General features: G+C 43.3%; 1 protein-coding gene across 3 annotated transcripts in view; it reads right to left on the bottom strand.

The window, feature by feature from the left end:
* Positions 1–14,829, bottom strand: part of LOC130850154 (quinone oxidoreductase-like protein 2) — a 42,897-nt gene extending 28,068 nt beyond the window's left edge. For all 3 annotated transcript variants that reach the window (XR_009052844.1, XM_057729543.1, XM_057729542.1), the window contains exons 1-8: positions 14,721–14,829; positions 14,528–14,636; positions 12,362–12,458; positions 10,701–10,759; positions 10,085–10,150; positions 7,662–7,771; positions 6,716–6,797; positions 2,519–2,700 (exon numbers count right to left, since the gene is read on the bottom strand). Coding sequence is in view for 2 of the 3 variants with exons in the window: in XM_057729543.1 (XP_057585526.1) it covers positions 2,519–2,700; positions 6,716–6,797; positions 7,662–7,771; positions 10,085–10,150; positions 10,701–10,759; positions 12,362–12,458; positions 14,528–14,636; positions 14,721–14,770 (755 nt within the window). In the remaining variant the exon portion in view is untranslated. The remainder of the gene's footprint in view (positions 1–2,518; positions 2,701–6,715; positions 6,798–7,661; positions 7,772–10,084; positions 10,151–10,700; positions 10,760–12,361; positions 12,459–14,527; positions 14,637–14,720) is intronic.
* Between the last annotated feature and the right edge of the window lie 9,572 nt (positions 14,830–24,401).

The raw sequence follows: 24,401 nt of genomic DNA, 5'->3' as shown, positions 1-24,401 counted from the left end.
TGTGTTCTTCTTGTTGATTTTTTGTACTATGCTTTCATTCCCTTAACTTTTGTGTACCTATTACACATTTTTTTCTTTGTGATTAGCATGAGGTTTACATGAAACATCTTAGTCTATTTTAACCTGGTAATAATTTAACTTTAATCACATAAATATCTCTACAATTTTACTTCTCTACTCTCTCACATTTTACATTACTGATGTATAGTTTACATCTTTTTATATTGTATATCCAATAACATATTATACCTATTGTTATTTAAAAAATTTTTTAGCTTTTAACTTTTATATTAGAGTTAAGAGTGCTTAATGTACCACCATTACAGTATTAGAGTATTCTGAATTTGACTATATACTTATCATTACCACTAAAGGTTTTTTTTTTTAATAAATTTATTTATTTATTTATTTATTTATGTTATTGGCTGTGTTTGGTCTTCATTGCTGCACACGGGCTTTCTCTAGTTGCGATGAGTGGGGGCTAGTCTTCATTGTGGTGCGCGGGCTTCTCATTGCGGTGGCCTCTCTTGTTGCAGAGCACGGGCTCTAGGCACATGGGCTTCAGTAGTTGTGGCTCACAGGCTCTAGAGCACAGGCTCAATAGTTGTGGCACACAGGCTTAGTTGTTCCACGGCATGTGCTACCTTCCTGGGACAGGGATCAAACCCGTGTCCCCTGCATTGGCAGGCGGATTCTTACCCACTGCGCCACCTAGGAAGTCCCACCACTAAAGGTTTATACTTTCAAAAAAAAAAAAAAAAAACATAGAGGACTTCCCCAGTGGCTCAGTGGTTAAGAATCTGCCTGCCAATATAGGGGACATGGGTTTGAGCCCTGGTCTGGGAAGATCCCACATGCCGCAGAGCAACTAAGCCTGTGTGCCACAACTACTGAGCCCATGTGCTGCAACGACTGAAGCTGCGTGCCTAGAGCCCATGCTCTGCAAGGAGAAGCTACTGCAATGAAAAGCCCGTGCAGAGCAAAAAAGAGTAGCCCCTGCTGGTCAGAACTAGAGAAAGCCCACGAGCATCAATGAAGACCCAACGCAGCCAAAAAACAAACAAGAAACACATAGAATGAGAGAAAAAAAAGCAATGTACATTAATTCAGAGAGATAAAGTAGCACAGAGGTGATGGGGTGGGGGGCAGTTATGTAATAGGTACAGAGCTTTTGTTGGGGATGGTTACACGTCATTGTGAGCATGTTTAATTGTACACTTACGAATGGTTAAAATGTTCAATATTAGCTTACTGTATATTTTACCACAAGTAACAAAAAAAGCAACACGCATTAAACCCCCAGCTGGGAATTCCTCTTGACCTTACAAACTGGCAGGGGTGAACCATTCTGCACCAATTTGGATTCCTCAGTAGGAAAATATAAAAATAAGCCAAAAGCAAGATAGTAGGGGGCCAGAGAAACTAGCCAGTCTTGTAAGGGGACCCACTTTAGAATCAAGGCTATTTAACTCTTCAACTCCTTTGTGGAAGGGAATCGGGCGTAAACAGATGTCATTCCAATGCTGAGCTCCAAGACAACTCAGTTTGAAGATTTTGAACTTAGGAAGCAAGAATAAGAATTCAGACACTCTCACGAAGCATCATTTGCTTTACACTAAGGCTTACTTTAGGACTCATTTAAGTTATATACTTTTCTAGGGAATTTTGAATAATCTACAAATACTACTACCAGCAGGCAAGAGAAGGATGTGTATTAGCAGCTCTCTGTCCTGGCTCTCTATTTAGTCAACACACTCCTCCCTTTGTCTCCTATCTAAGCATAGTAGCGGGCACAGTGCAGTGATGCACAGGGGCTAGAGAACCACACGGATCCCTTCTGTGGGCAAGCTGCTCTCTCTGCTTCTGTTTCTTCTACTTTAAACTAAGATAAACGACAAAGCTGTGCTTGCCAGGATGACACAAGAAATGAAGCTAGTATCAAAGCACTTCAGAGTCCCTGGTTGAAACAGAATGAGAATTGGTATGGATACAACAGTTCCACGAAATCTTCAGTGATTTTTTTTTTTTAATAAAACAAGTCAAGGAGACACCTACACAGGTGGCTGCTTCAGAAACCAGTGAGATCAAAAGAGTCTGTACCTTGGTACACAGTGAACTGGGAGACTGCCAACCCAGTAATTCTAACATCTGAACAAGGATCCCCTCAAGAATTACCCACACCATGTATATAAAGTAGTTAGAGGGGGTAGGCACAGCTGAATTTAACACATGTATAACTTCTAAAGCATTTGATATTGCCAACTAGAGAGTCTGCAGTCATTTTTTGGATATTTTCCAGTTGGCTATTTTGTTTTTGCTATATTTAAGCATTTCCTGATTTTCCCTCTGCTTCTATTCCTTTTCACCCACCCACTCCGCTGTTCTCGTTGATGCCGGTGCCTACAGGAAAAGTGAGCAGCAATGACGAGAAAGCAGCAGACCAGAAGGAAGACAGAGGTCTGGAAAGGTTCTGGCAGAGCCCCAGGTCTAGCCCACTCAGAGGGACCACTTCACGTACCTGCGGAGAGCCTCCAGGAAGATATCTCCTCCCACGGTTTCAATGACCACATTCACCCCGCCACTGCCCACCAGCTTCCCCACTGCCTCCTTCAGGCTGCCCTGACTGTAGTTCACGCTGGACTGGGCGCCCCTCTGCACTGCCAGCTTGCACTTCTCATCACTTCCAGCTGCAGCTATTACCTGCATAAAGAACACAACACTTCTGATGGTCCGGAATACGTACCAAGAGGGGCTCGCCCCACCCACCAAGCCTCCAACTAAAGGTTGCTAACCAAGGAAACAAGCATGACCTCACTGTCCTAGCATCAGCCTCAATTTAACACATTAGGCCCATCACACAGCACCGTCACACTGGCCCCACCATGCCCCACTGGCAACGTGGCTCCCATTTCCAGGAATCGTGGAACCCCAACGGATCTAGCTAGGAGATGGCTCGGGAGACACTCACAATGTCTTCTCCAAATGCAAATTAAAACCATCATTTATTGAGTGCCCACTATGAGTCAACTAGTAAGGATGCAAGTTAAATACCAAGCTTAGAATCAAAAAAGCAAGATGCAGCAGTACGATGGGGGAAGTAAGAGAGGATTCCAGAAGTGCAAGCTAGAGGTATCTAACCTAGAGCTAGAAGATCAGGAAAGGCTTCTCAGAGGGTAAAACATGATTCAGTGGAAAGATCTTGAAGTCACACAGACCTGAGTTCAAATCCTGGCTCTGCTACTACCTAGCTGTGTTACCTAAGGCAAATTACTTAGTAAAGACTAACACTTACATAGTGCTTACTATTTTCTAGACACTATTCTAAATGCTTTACATATATTAAAAACTCATCCAATCTTAAGAGCCCAATAACATACATACTATTATTATCCCCATTTTAAAGATGAAGAAACTGAGGCAAAAGAAGCTAAGTACTGATATCTTGCCCAAGGTCACACAGCTCATGGGAGGTAGAATTGGGATCCAAACCCAGGTAATTTGTCTCTAGAGTTCATGCTTTTAACCTCTAAGTTGCCTGCCAACTTCTCTAAGCTTCAGTTAGCCCATCCATAAAAATAAGATATATTTTTTAAATTAAATGGAATACCGTATATAAAGCACTTGGGAAACAAAGCGTTCAATAAACTGAATCTATTGTTACACATATGCAATCATTTATTCTATTTAAACTTCATAAGAACATTACAGGGGAGTATAGTCACTGCCATTCTGTAGATGAGACATAGACCCAGAGAGGTTAAGTTTAATTAAGCCAGGATCATCCAGGCAGTAGGTGGTAGAACAACTACTCAAATCCATTGCTGCTGATTCCAAAGCCCATGCTTTTCCACTCCATCACCCTGGTAGAAAGCCATGCCCAAGGCCTGCCAAAGATGGCACAGATGGCTGTGGGCCAAACTGTGAGGAGGCCTGGGGTTTAGAAGTCTCTAGAGAAGTTTCAAACACTCAAGAATTGCCTAGAGGTGCCTTATCCCTGGGCAGCACCCACCAGCCCAAGCACTTTGGCCCCAAGGTGACATTCAGAACATGCATTCAAACATCCAAGAACATCGGTGCCCTTAAGAGATTCCAGACTCACCCATAACTGTTTGAAACTGAAAGCTACCCTCAAATACTCCCCAGTGGAGCTCTCAGACAGCTGTGTTTCACTGAGTGCCCCCCACACACAGCGCCGCAGAGGGCAGACACCAGACTAGGGTCAGGCACCTGACTCCAATCCCAGGATTCTCTGTAGGTCCCAGTGAGGCTTGCCATGAATCATTTTCTCTCTTGGTGCCTCACTTTCTTTATCTGTGAAATAGGGATAATAAACACTTACATTCCCCCTCTCCCAGGGGTTCTGTGAGGATCAAGGGTAAGATAATTGCTGTGGAGGCAAAGTGAAAGCAATATGAAATGCTGTGAATGAAAGGTGTTATCAAAATGACCTGTTCCAAGTAGGTGGCATGATAACATTTTTTGTTTGCTTTTGCTTAAAACCATTACTGCTACCTAAAGAAAATATAGCTTAGATTAATTTTAATATCTGAATTAAAGGAAATTTTTCTCTCAACTTTCTATAACTATTTAAAACAAATGGTACAGTTTTATCTTCCCAGAAATGTTAGTAAATGGTTCTACACAAGGAGACTAACTTTGGTCTCCCCTCTAAAAAAGGTGCTAAAAGCCCTTACTTTTGAGTTGAAATGTGTTAATACTCCATGAAGAGCCTCCTGGTATCTAAGACTGCTTTCAGAACTCACATGTCCTTCCCAAAAGAAAGTCAATGTGAGGGACTTCCCTGGTGGCGCCGTGGTTAGGAATCCGCCTGCCAATGCAAGGGACACGGGTTCAGTCCCTGGTAGGAAGATCCCACATGCTACAGAGCAACTAAGCCCACGCCACAACTGCTGAGTCTGAGCTCTAGAGCCCTCCAGCCACAACTACTGAGCCCATGTGCCACAGCTACTGAAGTCCGTGTGCCTAGAGCCTATGCTCCGCAATGAGAGAAGCCACTGCACCAAGAAGCCTGCACACCACAGCAAAGAGTAGCCCCCACTCGCCGCAACTAGAGAAAGCCCATGTGCAGCAACCGAGACCCAACACAGCCAGTAAATAAATAAATAAAATAAAATAAAGTCAATGTGAGAAAAGAGAGCTGCTACCTGGAGAAATTCCAGATCAGTCCAATTATCACCAAACCTGTATAGCATCTTGGAGTCTCTGGACATCCCAACTGCTGGCACCACAGGAACCTCACACTCAGCATGTCCAAAACTGAACTCACCATGTCCTCTTGGGTTCTCAGTCCCAAAGAATGGCAAATCTCCAAGCGCACCTAGTTTGCACCTTCCCACTCAATGTCTAATAATAACAGGATGCCTTTTTAAAGGATCCTCCTGGACACACCATGCCCTCAAACAGGCACATGGCACATGTGATCTCAACATTCCCACAACCACCCTATGAGAAAGCATTACTGTACAAATGAGGAAACTGAAGCTATTAAGCTAGAGACAAAGCTAGAATGTGTACCTAGGTCAGGCTAACATCAAAGTCCTTGTTCCTTCAACTATATCAGGATGCTCTCCAGTCACCAAATTCTCTGTTTTCTTCTACTTTGGTATCTCTCCGATCATCACCTCCAGTGCCTTGTTTCAAGTATCATCACCTTTGGCTTGGATTGCTCCAGGAATCTGTCCTATTGCCTCTGACCTTGCTCCTACCCCTCATCCCCAATGCTACCAAACTGACCTTTGCAAAATGCAGATGATCATGTCATTTCTCTACAAAGTCCCCTATAGCTCCTGATAGCTTCCAAGAAATGTTCCAATTCCTCAGTGCCTCGCGATCTTATCTCTGCCTACCTCTCTAGAGTCATCTCCCCCCGTCACTCACATCCTTTGCTCCAGAGATGCTATTTGCAATTCCCTGAATGCATCACGTTAGTATCTGCATCTGTCTTCTAATGTCCTCCCACCACTAAAATGGCCTTCCCTCCCCTTCTTCCTCTATTCAACCGCTACCAGCCCTGCAAACGTCAGCTTACATATTCACTTCCTCCAAGAAATCCTTCTTCTCTGACACCCACAGCCTTCGAGAAAAGCCCCTGTAGAGAGTTTGTCTTTCTTTCATGTATTTATTCATTCATTTAAGAAATAATCATTGAATGCCTACCATGGTCTCAGCACCATGCTAGGTGCTGGGATTACGATAATGAATCAGACACTATTCCTGCCTCAATGGGGGTCACAGTCCAGTTGGAGGGAAACCTTGATCTGATAATAGTGCAAGGAAAGGATTAACCACACACTATGAAAGAGAAGTACAGGATGCTACGAGACCACATACAAACAGTCCAAGGGAGGGGAAAAACATCTCCTGAGGGACAAAGAATACTTCCCTGAAAAAGCAACACCTGAGTTTAAATTTGAAGTTCAAGGGGAGACAGTTGAGAGCATTACAGGTAGAAGGGATAGAATCTTCAGAGGCTGTGAAGCAAGTTGAACCTTGCCAGTTTCTAGTAACTAGAAGGATGAGTGGTTTACTCCTAAGTCCCCTCACTAGTCTGCAAGCAAATATATGGCAAGACCCTACTCTAGGTTACTTTACATCCCCAGTACCTTGCACATGATTTTTAATAAATGAATGAATATATTCCATGTTTGAAAACAAGAGGTATATTTTTTTAACGGAGAATCGAACATGCAAGTACCTTGGCCTGAAGAACGTTTGTTGCCACATCTATCACGGCAAGGCCTGTGGCTCCAGCTGCCGCTGTCACTAAAACAGTTTCTCTGTGCCAAAGAAAGATGAGTGTTACTCAAGAAATCAAAAATCATCCAGCAATATGATTTCACAGATATTTTAAAGCTAGGACATTTTAAAGAAAGAATAGAACTGAGAGGCCATTTCATTCAACCCTTCGTGTACATGTACACGTATTTATACACTGTCCAGCCTCTCCTGCTGGGTTATGTACTAGATCAGTGCTAATTTGGTCCAGTCTTATAGACTTCCCAGGTAAGAGTCCTTAATCTCTCTCGGTAGCCTCTTCCTCATTCTTTGACAGTCTTCCTTTGCACCACCACTCCAATTTCTGCTTTGCAAATTCTATCCTAAAATCATTCTCATACTAAACATTGCCAAATTTTAGGGGGTGATCACAGAACAGCCACTGCTCAACAAAGCCTATCTCTCTGGAGCAATTCTGAGGTTCTGTGAAAAGAACAAGAAGCTTGTAGGTATGCTCCAGATAAAGGAGGAAATTCAGCACCTCTGAGTTGGAAATACCCCAGTTAGGTACACCCAGCCAAGCCTCACAGAAACAAATACCACAGGCCTCCATGAAAACCAGAGTGACGCGAATTTAAATAAACCAACCCTAAAATGTAAGGTTTTCTAGGAGGTCATCTCCAGAAGGGTCAGACTTGAGAGAAAGATTTCTCCAATTTCATGTTGTCCAAATTCACAGTCTACCATTCCCTCTCAGACAAAAGGATATACCCACTGTGACCAGACTCCAATCTTGGGTCACTACCTTCCTTTGGCCTTTCCTCAGACAGACATGAGGTAAGGGTCAGGGACGGGAAAAGAAGGGGCAAGTTCTTGGTGGGCAGAGAAGGTACCATCTAGCCCTCTGTTGTCCACACAGTCCTCACCCAGGCTGGGTACGGGCCCGGTGCTCCAGGGCCAATGCGGCAGTACCGTAAGATATGGGCAGGGCAGCAGCTTCTCGGAGCGAGACCCTTTCTGGAACCTGCCACAGTGTCTATGAAAGAGATAACAGTGACTTAGAGATTAAGCACCTGCACCTGTTCATAAACGTTGCTCAATACGACTTGACTTGCAAAGGGCAACACATGACAGGAACCATGCCCAGTGGAAGTCAAGACCAAGCAAGCGGTGGCCAAGGTCAAAACTTGGGTGCATCAGTCTCCAAAAATCCTAACGCTGGCATCTGGATCAGGAAGGAACCAACTTATAGAGGAGGTAGGCCACTGTAGCATAATGAGTAAACTGGATGGTATAAAAATTTTACCTCAAATAAAGCTGGTTTAAAAAAAAGAAAAAAAAAGTGTACGGTTCACCACTAGGGGGCACCATTCATATCCCACATATGCATACCCCACCCCCACCCTACGCCTACCTTGGCAGGCAACATTCCCAAGACTCACTCTTTCGCAAGCTTGGTGTGGGGAAGAAACCCGTTACATGCAGCTCAATGCTCCAAACCATTTTTTCTACCAAAACCACCTAACTATGGTCCAGTTGGACAGCCAGTTGGTTGCTCCCGGACTCAGCAAACAAAATGCCCTTCTTCATTAAACCACTCCACACAAACAAAGCTCTGTGCAAGGGTTGTAACACCGATATAAAAAAGGGGTTTAGCATCTGAAAGAAAGAAGTGTGAGAGCAGAATCAAGATGGCAGAGTAGGAGGACGTGCGCTCACTCCCTCTTGCAAGAGCACCGGAATTACAACTAACTGCTGAACAACCATCAACAGAAAGACACTGGAACTCACCAAAAAAACCACCCCACATCCAGAGACAAAGGAGAAGCTGCAATGAGACGGTAGGAGGGGCGCAATCGCATTAAAATCAAATCCCATAAATGCTGGGTGGGTGACTCACAAGCTGGAGAACAGTTATACCACAGAAGTCCTGAGGGTTCTGAGCCCCACGTCAGGCTTCCTAACCTGGCAGTCCAGCAACGGGAGAAGGAATCCCCAGAGAATCAGACTTTGAAAGCCAGCGGGATTGGATTGCAGCACCTCCACAGGACTGGGGGAAACGGAGACTCCACTCTTGGAGGGCACACAAAAAAGTGTGCTCACCAGGACCCAGGGGGAAGGAGCAGTGACCCCACAGGAGACTGAACCAGACCTATCTGCTGGTGTTGGAGGGTTGCCTGCAGAGGTGGGGGGCAGCTGTGGCTCACCGAGGAGACAGGGACACTGGCAGCAGGGGTTCTGAGAAGTGCTCACTGGTGTGAGCCCTCCCAGAGTCCACCATTAGCTCCACCAAAGAGCCTGTAAGCTCCAGTGCTGGTCGCCTCAGGCCAAACAACCAGCAGGGTGGGAACACAGCCCCACCCATTGGCAGACAAGCAGATTAAAGTGTCACTGAGCTCCACCCACCAAATTGCATTAAAGTTTTACTGAGCTCCACCCACCCAGCCCTACCCACCATCAGTTCCTCCCATCGGGAAGCACCCACGAGCCTCCTAGACAGCTTCCTCCACAAGAGGGCAGACAGCAGAATCAAGCAGTATCAGCACTATTTCATCTTGTGCAACTGAAAATCACAGCCACAGAAAGACACAGAAAATGAAAAGGCAAAAGACTTTGTACCAGATGAAGGGACAAGATAAAACACCAGAAAAACAACTAAATGAAGAGGAGATGGGCACTCTTCTGGAAAAAGAATTCAGAATAATGATGGTGAAGATGATCCAGGACTTTGAAAAAAGATTGGATGCAAACATCGAAAAGTTGCAAGAAAAGTTTACCAAAGACCTAGAAGAATTAAAGAGCAAACAAACAGAGATATGCAACACAATAAGTGAAATGAAAAATTCACTAGAAGGAACCAATAGCAGATTAACGGAGGCAGAAGGACGAATAAGTGACCTGGAAGACACAATGGTGATAATCACTGATGCAGAAAAGAATAAAGAAAAAGAATGAAAAGAACTGAAGACAGCCTAAGAGACCTCTGGGACAATGTTAAATGCACCAACATTCGCATTATAGGGGTCCCAGAAGGAGAAGAGAGAGAGAAAGGACCTGAGAAAATACTGGAAGAGATTATAGTTGAAAACTTCCCTAACATGGGAAAGGAAATAGTTACCCAAGTCCAGGAAGTGCAGAGAGTCCCAGGCAGGATAAACCCAAGGAAAAACATGCCAAGACATATAGTAGTCAAACTGAAAAAAAGAAGTGCTTGGCTGAGAAACAAGATATAACCAAAAGAATACAAAGAGAGGGAAAGGAGAAGAGGGATTGATGGATAGTTGAAAATTAAAGAAAAGAAAGCAGAAAAAAAAAATCTCCAAGGATTCATATTGAGAGGTAGGGCTACCTTGTGGTCAGTGATGCACTCTTCAGCCATTCCATTTAAGTTACTCAGGCCAAGAACTCGATCTCCCTGAAGGGAAAATACCATTAAAGATATGTTCAAATGCATGCCCTTGCCATTTACCCCTTCCTATATTAATCCAGAAAAGAAAAAAAATCTTTCTTTCGGACCCAGTAAGACACAGGTTCCCTTAATTATCTATTCAGTGTTACTGTTTAGTAAATAATTCAGCCATTTTCTCACTACTCCCATCAGGTGGCCAAGCCAATCTGTGCACATTTTGGACAATGACAGGATGGAACAAGGAAAAGACTGACATGAACTTGAATCACAGCGTTCATTTCCTTCACAAGAGACTGAAACTTGAGGATTCTCTATCCTCTCAGTAACTAAAAACCCAGGTGTTGCCTTTTATTAGCAATAAAAAGTTTAACGAAGCCAGGAATTTCCAGGGGCTTCCGTCCCTCAATTCAGAATTAGCTTCTCCCCGCCTCCATTTCATTTTCCGTTTGGGGTCTCCTGGCAAAGTCCAGGAGAAGCAAGACCCTTTGGCTACAATGAGGTTAGCACATTTCTCATAGTTACCCACACATCAATTTCCTGGATTCAACTAATTTACCTCTTTCACCGAGCTGACATCTGTGCCTGTCTCCAATACTGTCCCAGAAAACTCCATTCCTAAAACAAATTATTTACAGATTAAGTTATCTGTAAAGCCCAGCACCAGGGAGATGAGAGCTTTGTGTTCCAAGGGTAAGAATGTTGTACCCAAAGCACAGGAAAGCGAACTAAGATTTCATGATCACAACCTGAAAAGCTATAGCAGTCCCATTCTTCCTGGGACACAAATGAAAATTTCAAGAATGGGCAAAAACACAGAGGATCACAGGTCCACAAGTGCTTTTGACCCTGATCACTAGAGTCTTGGGCTCCCACAGCACCCCAATGACAACATTCATCATATTGCATTTATCTGTTTCCATGTCTCCTCTTCTGGACTATGAGGCCCTCGAGGACATGAACTATATTTATTCATACAGTACTTGGCTCAGTTGGATGAATTGGTGTTGTCTGCCCTTTCCTCTTCCACCTCCAAAATTTCTGAATTTAATGATCAAACATTTCCCACTTGAGCTGCCAGAAAAACAACTCAGCTGAGTATGACATCTTCCCCCCATCCAGCATTTCAACAAACACAAACAGAGGGAAACGGTTTCAATTGTTGAGATATAACCAAAAACCCTAAGGCCAAAACACAGCAACTGTTTTGCAATCACTGTATCCCTAATAGTATATATCTGTATAAAATATACATGTACTATATATTTACAGTATATAACTGTATATTACCTATATATATATATATATATATATATATACACAGATATTTACTAAACTATATCTGTTAATAAATTTCAACAACAAAAAATCCGTCATTGGTCCACACATTCAGGATCTAAATGTAATCAGATTGGACACAAGGCAAATCAGAGAGCAGGCGGCTAAGAAATGTATAAACTGTTGTTTCTTCTTTCTGATCCTTTGGTATTAGGTTTCTTTGGGAATTATTTGTGAAGACTGAGAGTTTTAGCTTCAACCAGATGTTTATAATCCTTCAGTGAAAAAAACAAAATTGAGGCACTGTCAAGGAATGAAAGGGAATGACTACAGCCAATGATGATTCTGATCAGGATTCTGGAGAGCATAATAATATGTAAAATGTATTTGTTCATTTATGCATTTTTAAAGTATTGAGCGGTGGATGAAATAAGTGAAGGGGATTAAAAGGTGCAAATCTCCAGTTATAAAATAAAAAGCCACAGGGATGTAATATACAGCATAAGGAATATGGTCAATAATATTGTAATAATTTTGTATGGGACACATGGTTACTGGACTTATGGTAGCGATCATTTCATAATGTATGCAAATGTCACATCACTATGTAGTACCCATGAAACTAACTTAACATCGTATGTCAGCTATATTTCAATCAATCAATCAATCACTTATTGAGCATCTACTATGAGTCAGATACAAGAGTACTAACAGGGCGGGGGTAGTGGGGGGTGGGGACAGTGCTGAGCAAGACAGTCCTAGAAACTTCCCTCACAGCACTTACAATCCTGTGATTCTATCAGTATCGAGGCTGACGCCTCTGAGGCACCACTGACAGCAGGCAAACATTGCCATCCGTAGTGCCCGAGACGAAGCACAAGGTTCTGAAAATGCTCTATATCTTCTTTTTCTGAAGCAGTCACTTGGCCCCTTCATACTCACCGGGTATGATGGGAAGTTGGGGCCTTTCCTGATACTGACCACGACAGACCAAAATATCAGCAAAGTTAACTCCACAGAAATGGACATCAACTCTGACCTGCAAAGGAAATAAAGCAGAAAGGTAGAGCAGCACACATCTCTGGAGACAAAGTTCATTCAGTTATACCACAATCTTTACTGAATGCATCCTGTATGCCAGGTACTGAACTAAGTACCAGCATACAATCATGAGGCAGAATGGACAAGGTTCCTGCCTTCATGGAGCTAAGAGTATAGTAGACAGACATTAACCAAATAATTATGAGGCTTTATGTGTTAAATTACAGCTCCTACACAAAATGTTAAAGATAGAAATATATGGTGCTATGAAAGCACATAATGTGGAGATTTGACCTTTGGGGGAAGTCAGGAGAATCCCCTGTGAAAGTAACACTTGAATTGAGAACAGCTAGGAGTTAACTATTCAAAACAGGGGCGGGGGGAGGGATCCAGGCACAGACAAAAACAATGGCATGTGCAAAGGCCCCGTGGTGGGGACAAAAGGAAAACCAGTGAGCTTAAAGCACAAAGAGGAGAAAAAGATGGGGCTAGAGAGCAAAGCCCATAGCATCCTAGGGCTGTGGTAGGGTTTGTTGAGGATCTTAGTCTTCATAGTAGGAACAATGGAAGCCATTAAAAGATTTTAAGCAGAGGGTTACAGGATTAGCTGTTCTGGGAATCAGGAATTCTAGGAGCTAGAATAGGATTCCCCAGCACATGTGTCTCATGACAGAGCTAGAGCAGAGGCAGGCCTGCAGCAGTTTCTCTAGACCTTGTTAAGCAGTGGTTCTCAAAGTGTAGTCCCCAGACCACCAGCTTCAGTGTCACCTGGCAACTTGTTAGACATTCAAATTCTCAGCCCCCGACCTATTGAATCAGAAACTCTGAGGACAAAACCCAGCAATCTGTTTTGACAAGGTGATTCTGATGCAGCCTGAAGTTAAAGAACTAAAAGAACTACTGTCATAGACCAACCCAACTCAACAGGGCTTGGAATCACAGGAGGAAATGAAGGCTGAGAGACAGAATTGGTGACATTCATTTATTTGTTTGTTTACATTTCCCATATCATACAGAGGTGACCATATTTATGAGAAGATATTTTATGGGCAAAATGGATTCATTCAACAATATTTTAAGCATCTGCCACATGCCAGGCACCATTCCAGACTATGGGGATTTAACGATGGATAAACTGGCATAGTCCCAGCTCTCATGAGCTAACTCCTGACACAGCAGTCTGGTCAAATAATAGAACAAAGGAGCCCAGACCTTAAGCCTAAGCACACTGTGTGTATGACACTGTTGTTGATATGTACAGCCCATATAAATCCTCAAGCCACTCCACCTTGATTCAAGGTGAACATGTTTCAGCATGTGAATCCCAGGAAGCAGACTGGCTGCCGTCCTTCGCTCACCTAAATAATCCACTTAGTCACAGGGTCCATGTTAGTAACACTTCTGGGTTGCAGTCACATATCTCCCTCTCACCAGCAGTCCCCAACCCTGAGACTCACTGCCAGCTTCACCTTGTTAGAGGTTCTCATTCTCCACGCCTGATGACAGTGTCACCAAGGTGGTCAACAGGCAAAGCCAAAGTGGCTACCACATTTCCCACCACCCTGAATGCGGGTAAATGCCCAAAACGCCAATATAACCCCACCCACCCTAAATCATTGCAGTACACCAGAGGAGGGCGCAAGGCACAGTATCACGTAAATACAGAGCGTTAGCGGGCTGGCGGCGGGGAGGAGGGAGGGCAGATAATCAGATGCTGATACTGAAGAAGAGGAAGCAAAGGATGGGGTCCATCTATCTGTGTGAAATCAATAACTTGCAGGTGATTATGCAAAGTCGTGTGCAAATCAGAATTCTCTGTTTCTAAGGCAACAGCTCTGGGGCCTTCTACATTTGTGTTCTGGGGAACAACCTTCCGTTTGCACTTTGGCCTTTTGGGGACCCCCGATGAGCCTTTCTAGAAGCCCAGCACGTAGTGGCGCTCCCGTCTCGCGGGGCCCGCTAGCCAAGCACTCGGGAACTCACTTCGCGAGGGGAGCCCGCGGGACGTGGGTAGTAGCCGCGGGGAAGGGGCGTCCAAGGGTCCCGGGACTGGGGCGGTCACCCTACCTCGTGGGGCCGGAGAGGGCGGGGGGTCACCTCCTCCACGGCCAGAGGCTGCTTCAACTCCGCGCACAGCGCGACGCGGTAGTGCCGGCCGCCGCCCTGCCCGGCGCGCCTGCAACGTGGAACAAGGGTCGGGTTAACTGGGGGCGCACCCGGGGCCGCCTCGGGGGGGTCGGGCGGGGAGTCTGGGTCGCACCTGCAGAGCCACGCCCGAGACAAGCACCGTCCCCACGCCGCCGTCGCCATGGCCCCGCGCAAGTGTCGCCGGATGGGGAGGGCCGAGCGCGGCAGGAAGAGCCGGACGCCCCTCGCCCCGCCCCGCCCGGGCAGCCGGGGACACTGGAAGGGCGCCCGGCGATGCGGCCCAGGGACACGCCACCCGCCCCAGGCTGCCGGGACCGCACCACGGGCCAGTCGCACCCGCCGGGCGCCCGAGCCCCCCGGTCCCCCGGGGCCCCTTGGAGGTGGAGCCTGCGCGGGGCGGGGCGGGGAGAGAAAAACCGAGTAAATGGAAATAGATCCCCGGAGATTAACTTTGTTGGCTTTTTTGTAGCAAATTCGGGAGACTTTAAAAACCATAATTGGCGGTTCCTTTACAGAGAACTAGCTAGGGGTTAACAATGGAAGAAGGGGTGAGAGGAAGGGAAACGGGAAGGGAGTTAAGAGGTACAAACTACTAGGGATAAAATAAATACGACACGAAGATGTAATGTACAGCACAGGGCATACCGCCAATATTTTATAACTTTAAGTGGAGTATGATCTATAAAAATACCTTATCACTAGGTTGTACACTTGCAACTAAAATAATATTGTAAATCAACTATACTTCAATAAAACAATGTCTAAATAAATAATTGGGGGGGTCCTCTGCACGTGTGAAATACTAAATGCATAAAAGCTTTAATATCTGCCTTCAATATCTTATTAGGATTCAGTTCTTACTAATTTTCTCACACTTCCAGGACCATTTACACTAAAACTGTACAGTTACTAGTAATCCGGTGTTAAATGATTCTACATGAATCCAAGGAGTACTTCCAATTAAAGTTAGGCCAGGGCTTCCCTGGTGGTACACTAGTTAAGAATCCGCCTGCCAATGTAGGGGACACAGGTTCAATTCCTGGCCAAGGAAGAGTCCACATACGGCAGAGTAACTAAGCCCCAGCGCCACAACTACTGAGCCTGTGCTCTCTAGAGCCCATGCTCTACAACAAGAGAAGCCACTGCAATGAGAAATCCACACACTGCAATGAAGAATAGCCTCTGCTCACCACAACTAGAGAAAGCTTGTGTGCAAAGACCCAACACAGCCAAAAATAAATATTTTTTTTTTTAATTGAAAAAAAAAAAGTCAGGCCAAACAGTTTCCCTGTTCCCGATACCTATGTTATGTCTGGCACATAGTAGATGCTCAACAATTGACTCAATGAATATAATTCCTGGGTGAACAGGTACATTCTGGAAAAAACTGAAAACATAACAGTATAATCTGTTAAAAATTGTAAAACTGGGTAGATCTCTGTTGCACCAGCAGCCAAATATTTATATACTTGAAATATAAGAGAATGTTATCCTAGGAAGAATGTTTCATTTGACAGATAGCTTTTAAAGACAGTCTAGTGTCTTTAAAAAGACATCTGGTCAGGGAATTCTGTGGCAATCCAGTGGTTAGGACTCCACACTTCCGCTGAAGGGGGGGGGCCCAGGTTAGATCCCTGGTGGGGGAACTATTGTAAGATCCCAAAAGCTGTTAGCCACAGCCAAAAAAAAAAGACACCTGGTCAAATAGCATATAGCCTCTGAGGTTCAAGCCCAACTCTACCACCTATTTGTATGGCTTTGGCAGTCCTCATGGCTGTGGAACCGAATTCCTCCCCCATAAAGTGAAAGCATTGGGTAGAATAATCCTTAAATTGCTAAATTCTGTTTGTATTTTTTTGATGGAAACAATAGTCCAAGATAGCATAGAATTATGGAATGATCAGGAATGGAATAAAGGAAAAATAGAAAGCAAAAATGAAGTAGGAATGAACTGAAATTATAGCGTAAAGTCTTTGTGGGAAAGGAATTCAAAAACCAGTTTCCCACCACAGGTATGTAGTAGAGGTCACCATTATCTTAAGAGCACTCAACAGGGAGTTTGAAGTCATTTTAGCCCCATCTCCCTCAGGGAGAAACTAAGCGGAAGAGGAACAAGGACTACAAGGTGAGAAGGTGGAAAAGCTTATCTTACATGAGACACTTTATAAACTCTTAGTCATTAGGTACATAAAATCAAACCAGGAATAGTGGAGAAATATGAACATCATCATCATCAAAATCAATATTCTGTTTGCCAAATAAGAGTGAGCAACAAGAAATCTCAAGTTTATGAAGTGTGAAACCAGTATTGATCTGGGGATGCAATGAGTTGTTACATGTAGAAAATGTTTTGTAAAATATTAAGTATTTATACAAGATATAAAGCAAATTTTTTATTGAAGTGTAGTTGATTTACATAAAGCAAGCAATTTTTAAGTGAGCTCCTTGAAAGCAACAGATATTTATTAATTTGCTTTACATTTGCAGTACTCTGCACAATGCAACTCTCAGGCATTTAATACATGCTTGTCACTGAATTGTTGAATGAGCACGCAGTTACCTAGTATCAATTTTCCAGATAATTGGAAGTATCTTTAAGCATCAAGTTTTTTATTTTTGATTAAGTATTTATATGGAAATTTTTTCTATTGTCATTTTCATAATATCCTTGTCATTCTCAGGGCATACGAAAATCATTGTTTGGAGAAATATGTCAATACTGCATTCTACATTTATAACAGTATCTGAAGAAAATAGCAAAAGTCCCTTTAAGAAGAATCGTGGGGGGAGATGAAAGTATCTTAGGTAATTGAGGTGATTCTAAGCACTTAGATGTAAAATAACTTTCACTTTTCCAAAGAGCTTCAAAGGTAAGTGATTTGGCATTTAATAGCAGTTGCTATAGTAGCAAAAGTATTTAGCTTATCCGTCAATGTGCTGCCACCACACCATACTGTCTGCTTTTTGTCCTCATTTCTGGTTATTTTGTTTTACGTGGGGGTAAGGTAGGAAAGTGTAGAGGAAGAATAAAATTTGAGTCCTGGGGGAGAATAAGACCAAGTAGCTAAATCTGAACTGATCCGTCCTCTGCAAAGAAAAAGAAAGAATTTATAACTGCCCTATAAATCATTTTGAGGGCTTATTAGGAAGTAAAAGAGTAACAGATGACTCTTCCTTCTGGTACAGCTCACATGAAGAGATAATATTTAACATCTAGAAGTTGCTGGAGGGCTGAAGGTGGAGAGCTGAATACACAGACAGCTATGCTTTCACAGAATAATAGACAAAGAATATTAAATAATATAAATACCATGCAGGACTATGCTGAAAATGTAAAAGTAGCCCCTACAGTTAAAATGCTTTATCCAATAGTTTGTCAGTGCCTTGAGAACAGAGACTGTGGGTCTCAGTAGCCCAGTTTACCACTACATCTAGTACATAGCAGATACTGAACACATTAGGAAGGTAGGAAGCCAGGAGCCCCACAAGCTGTGTGGGAAGGCTATCAGCACATTACAATTCAAACCTACATCCAAAAATGTTAAGGGGTCTTGCACCTACTTTCCTGCCTAATTATACAGCTGCCAGGCATAATCTGATCTTTTTTTCTGACTAGTTCGGTATTGCTATTATAGATATGTTATTATCTTCTACCAAAAAGATGTCTCGCAAGAGTCTTGAGGCATGTTGTAGTTTGCCTTTTCTTTGAATTCCCCCAGGTTGCTCTTTCTGACTGTTGCAGCTGGGGGTTAACTTTTATCAACCTCAGAAATGGACTTTGGCCATTGGTATACTTGGGGACATATTAACCTTCTAGTCTATTCCAAGAATGATGTAAGATTGGCTACATAACTTATTTGCTCCAGCACTCATGGAATCATAGAATTTCAGAGCTGGGAAGGCTCATCAAGATAATCGAAGCAAACTGCTATATTTACAGGTGAGAAAGTGAGGCTCAGAGAGAGATTGGCCCAAGATCACACTGAGGGTTAGCGGCCAAAGTAGCCTTAGGATCTATTAGGATCTGGCTTTCCTGATTTCTCGTTTGATTCCCCTTCTGTCGAGCTCTTTGGATTTCACTCAACACTATACACAATAATAATCTTTCACATTTTCATAGTACTTCATAGGTTTCAAATCAATCACTGTCACCCAAATTGCTTTATCCTGCCAGTGAGGAGACTGATAATAATTATTGTTACAACTAACACTTATTGGTAACTTATAACAAGCTAGTCACTAAGTGCTTTTGCGTTATTTTATTAGTCCTTACAATAGTCCTATTACTAGGATACTATTATTTTCACTCTTTTGTAGATCAGGAATGCAGACTTAAGGAGGTTAAGTAACTTGCCCAAGGCCACACAGCTAGGAAATGGAGCAGTTTAGAAGCCTCCTAATTGCCTGATGCCAGAGCCCGGCCACCCACTGTGCCCTCCCTCACAAATGCCCTCCGCAGCAGACAAAGAATGTATTGTACCATACATTTTAAAGCCATGCTTTTTGCCTGTAGTTTTAGTTTAATTTTGTAGGAATTTTACAGTAGTTCAAGCTTAGAAAATAGATGAATTCCCTGAAGAGGAGAATAGAGAGAAAGCGGCCTCCAGGCATGCCTGCAGTTCAGACACAAGAGCAGGAAGAGTACTACCCTATTTCTTAAAGCCACGAGCTAGAAAATGTATTGATTTTATTTAAATTTAAAGTAGAGTGTGTAAGATTAAAACTATGATTATGTAAAGTAGTTTTCACACACACACATTCACATCTACACACACACACACACACACACACAAATTGGATTTTAATGAAACAGTGTGCTGACTGGGTTGCCTGGTTACCAGCCATCACTTAAGCAGGTACCAGCAGGCATTTGGGTTAAATTCCTGGCTCCCAGATGGACTCATTTGGAAGCAGTGGTGACCTAAGCAATGTCTGCCATGGCCCCCAAACCTAATCACTAAGATTCAATGCTGGTATCTATTTTTCCATCTTAAGCCATCAATATGGAACCAGTTTACAAGTTCCCAAGCAGTCTAGCAACTTTATGAAGGCTTTCCATCCCCATCACCCCCAGAGAGAACAAATCCTTCCGTTCCACATCTTCCCCCAAAAAACTTTATAAACCTGGATTAGCTCACTAATCTCATTGTTCAGGTGGTATTTGTCTGTTTATTCCAACAGCTAAGCTGTGAGCATTGTGGATAGTTTTGATGATAACATAATAAAGAGAAAAGAATTTAGGCCTTGGAATCAAATGTACCTATGCTGGAATCCTGGCTTAGCCACTTAGTCATTGTGACCTTGGGAAAGTTATTTAACCTCTCTGAGCCTCCATTTTTTCATCTATAAAACAAGCATAATAGCCTCCTCAGGTGGTAGCTGTGAGAATTAAACAAGATAAGCCCTCAACAAATGGCAACTCTTATTATGAGGCTAGTCCCTGCCCTTGAACCTCTCACCATCTAGTGGAGAAAGGCACACACAAAAAAGGCTTCTAAGGGAATTCCCTAGAGGTCCAGTGGTTAGGACTCTGCACTTCCACTGCAGGGGGCATGAGTTCGATCCTTGGTTGGGGAACTAAGATCCCAAAAGCCATGTGGCGCAGCCAAAAAAAAAAAAAAAGACTTCTAAAATGCCTGTGATATGTCCTATAACGAAGGGCTGCAAAGGGGGCTGTGAGAGCACAGAGAAGATCAACCTATCCAACTTGGAGAGCATCATTTCAAGAAAGCCTCCTAGAAGAAGGACGAGGAAGAATTCGCCAGAGGGCACAGCTAAATATGCATGAGAGAGAATGCGGCATGTTCAAGGAATCATAGGTGGTCAGTTATGACTGAAGTTACGATTTGAGTTGGAGAATGGTGAGAGACGAGACTGGAGAAGAATGATGGTGGTGTAAAAAGAGCATAGGTTTTGGAATCAGATAGTGAGGAATCTCAGCTTCACCACTTTCCAGCTATATATCCTCAATTAAGTGACCTCTTTCTGAGTCTCAGTTTTCCCATTTGTAAAATGACTGCGATCCCATGAACTAATGCATGTGAAGTGCCTGGCACAGAATGTATATTTTCTTAATGAGAGCAAGAATTATTTATCTGTGTTTATCTAGGATGAGCTTAGTGTTGGCCCATTTTGACTGAGTCAATGGAAAGACGAATGAACGGGTAAATTTATTCACTTATTTATATGAATATTTATTAGACACCATCCTGATGCCAGACACTGTTCTAGTCACTGGGAATATAGCAGTGAACAGACAAAAATCCTTGCCCTACTGGGACTTGCAGTTCAAGAACTGAGATGAAAAAGGGGCCACAGGTATCTGTGAGGGGACAGTCTGCTTCAAAGCCCATTAGGCTCCAGAGTTATCTCATAAAAAGCTAACAAACTGACAAAGCAAGTTTCCAAGAGGTCTGGATGGGAGTCCCACCTCCTGACAAGGAGGAGGCTCTTGTCCTCTCCCTTAATTGCTTCTCACTTATCAACCCCCAGCTTCCTGTTGTGATCCAGGGGAAGGGGTCAGTTGTGTTGTTTGGCAGGAAGAAATGTAGAGGAGGGCTCAATTCATTCTTGGGCTCTAAGCCTAAAGTGGTGGCAAGAGGAAATAGGAAGGCAGCCGCCACACAAAAAGGCTATGGAGAGAGAGAGATTTACCTATCCCAGCAGCCACATGATAAGTGAGCTCAAATGCCTTGTGATGCATGGAGGTTTTATTTCAATAGCAGGATAATCATAATCACATGTGTATATCTCATTACACAAAGGGATCCCCAGGAGATTTCATTTAATTCTTAGGACTCTACAAGGTAAGAATTAACCCCATTTAATCCCATCTCTTTCCTTTAAATTAACTCCTCCCTCTCCACTGCCTCCTGTTTTGTGATAATATAACTACATCCAACCTTCAATCATAAAAAAAACAACGAAAAACTTTGTTCACCTTTCATCCCTCTCCAGCCAACACCCTATTCATCTCCTCACAGCCAAGTCCACTGAATGTTAAGAATATCCTCGTTAGATAGAACTACCATATGATCCAGCAATCCCACTCCTAGGTATATACTCAGAAAAAACAAAAACACTAATTTGAAAAGATACACGCCCCCCCCCCCCCCACCAATGTTCATAGCGGCACTGTTTACAATAGCCAACATATGGAAGAAACCCATGTCCATCAAGAGATGAATGAATAAAAATGATATTGCAGGGAGAAGAGATGGCGGAGTAGGAGGACCTGCACTCACTCCCTCTTGCAAGAGCACGGGAATTACAACTAACTGCTGAACAACCATCAACAGAAAGACACTGGAACTCACCAAAAAAACCACCCCACATCCAGAGACAAAGGAGAAGCTGCAATGAGACAGTAGGAGGGGCGCAATCGCATTAAAATCAAATCCCATAAATGCTGGGTGGGTGACTCACAAGCTGGAGAACAGTTATACCACAGAAGTGCACCCACTAAAGTGAGGGTTCTGAGCCCCATGTCAGGCTTCCTAACCTGGGGGTCCAGCAATGGGAGAAGGAATCCCCAGAGAATCAGACTTTGAAAGCCAGCGGGATTGGATTGCAGCACCTCCACAGGACTGGGGGAAACGGAGACTCCACTCTTGGAGAGCACACAAAAAAGTGTGCTCACCAGGACCCAGGGGGAAGGAGCAGTGACCCCACAGGAGACTGAACCAGACCTATCTGCTAGTGTTGGAGGGTTGCCTGCAGAGGTGGGGGGCAGCTGTGGCTCACCGAGGAGACAGGGACACTGGCAGCAGGGGTTCTGAGAAGTGCTCACTGGTGTGAGCCCTTCCAGAGTCCACCTTTAGCTCCACCAAAGAGCCTGTAAGCTCCAGTGCTGGTCGCCTCAGGCCAAACAACCAGCAGGGTGAGAACACAGCCCCACCCATTGGCAGACAAGCAGATTAAAGTGTCACTGAGCTCCACCCACCAAATTGCATTAAAGTTTTACTGAGCTCCACCCACCCAGCCCAACCCACCATCAGTCCCTCCCATCAGGAAGCACCCACGAGCCTCCTAGACAGCTTCCTCCACAAGAGGGCAGACAGCAGAATCAAGCAGTATCAGCACTATTTCATCTTGTGCAACTGAAAATCACAGCCACAGAAAGACACAGAAAATGAAAAGGCAAAAGACTTTGTACCAGATGAAGGGATAAGATAAAACACCAGAAAAACAACTAAATGAAGAGGAGATAGGCACTCTTCCGGAAAAAGAATTCAGAATAATGATGGTGAAGATGATCCAGGACTTTGAAATAAGATTGGATGCAAACATCGAAAAGTTGCAAGAAAAGTTTACCAAAGACCTAGAAGAATTAAAGAACAAACAAACAGAGATATGCAACACAATAAGTGAAATGAAAAATTCACTAGAAGGAACCAATATCAGATTAACTGAGGCAGAAGGATGAATAAGTGACCTGGAAGACACAATGGTGATAATCACTGATGCAGAAAAGAATAAAGAAAAAGAATGAAAAGAACTGAAGACAGCCTAAGAGACCTCTGGGACAATGTTAAACGCACCAACATTCGCATTATAGGGGTCCCAGAAGGAGAAGAGAGAGAGAAAGGACCTGAGAAAATACTGGAAGAGATTATAGTTGAAAACTTCCCTAATATGGGAGAGGAAATAGCTACCCAAGTCCAGGAAGTGCAGAGAGTCCCAGGCAGGATAAACCCAAGGAAAAACATGCCAAGACATATAGTAGTCAAATTGACAAAAATGAAAGACAGAGAAAAGCTATTAAAAGAAACAAGGGAAAAATGACAAATAACATACAAGGGAACCCCCATCAGGTTAACAGCTGATTTCTCAGCAGAAACTCTGCTAACCAGAAGGGAGTGGCACGATATATTTCAAGTGATGACAGAGAAGAACCTACAACCAAGAATACTCTATCCAGCAAGGATCTCATTCAGATTTGATGGAGAAATCAAAAGCTTTACAGACAAGCAACAGCTAAGAGAATTCAGCACCACCAAACCAGCCCTACAACAAATGCTAAAGGAACTACTCTAAGCGGGAAACATAAGAGAAGAAAAGGACCTACAGAAACAACAGAACAATTAAGAAAATGGTAATAGGAACATACATATCGATAATCACCTTGAATGTAAATGGACTAAACGCACCAACCAAAAGACACAGACTGGCTGAATGGATACAAAAACAAGACCCATATATATGCTGTCTACAAGAGACCCACTTCAGACCTAGGGACACATACAGACGTAAAGTGAGGGGATGGAAAAAGATATTCCATGCAAATGGAAATCAAAAGAAAGCTGGAGTAGTGATACTCATATCAGATAAAATAGATTTTAAAATAAAAAATGTTACAAGAGACAAGAAAGGACACTACATAAAGATTGAGGGATCCATCCAAGAAGAAGAGATGACAAATATAAATATGTATGGACCCAATATAGGAGCACCTCAATACATAAGGCAAATGCTAACAACTATGAAAGAGGAAATCAACAGTAACACAATCATAGTGGGGGACTTTAACACCCCACTTACACCAATGGACAGATCATCCACACAGAAAATTCATAAGGAAACACAAGCTTTAAATGACACAATAAATCAGCTGGATTTAATAGATATCTATAGGACATTACATCCAAAAACAGGAGATTACAAATTCTTCTCACATGCACATGGAACATTCTCCAGGATAGATCACATTTTGGGTCATAAATCAAGCCCTGGTAAATTCAAGAAAATTGAAATTGTATCAAGCATCTTTTCTGACCACAACACTATGAGATTA

This window comes from Hippopotamus amphibius, chromosome 3 (assembly GCF_030028045.1).
Source record: "Hippopotamus amphibius kiboko isolate mHipAmp2 chromosome 3, mHipAmp2.hap2, whole genome shotgun sequence".
Classification (NCBI taxonomy): domain Eukaryota; kingdom Metazoa; phylum Chordata; class Mammalia; order Artiodactyla; family Hippopotamidae; genus Hippopotamus; species Hippopotamus amphibius.
The sequence above is the reverse complement of the archived record's forward strand: the minus strand, read 5'-3'. Positions and strand labels throughout refer to the sequence as shown.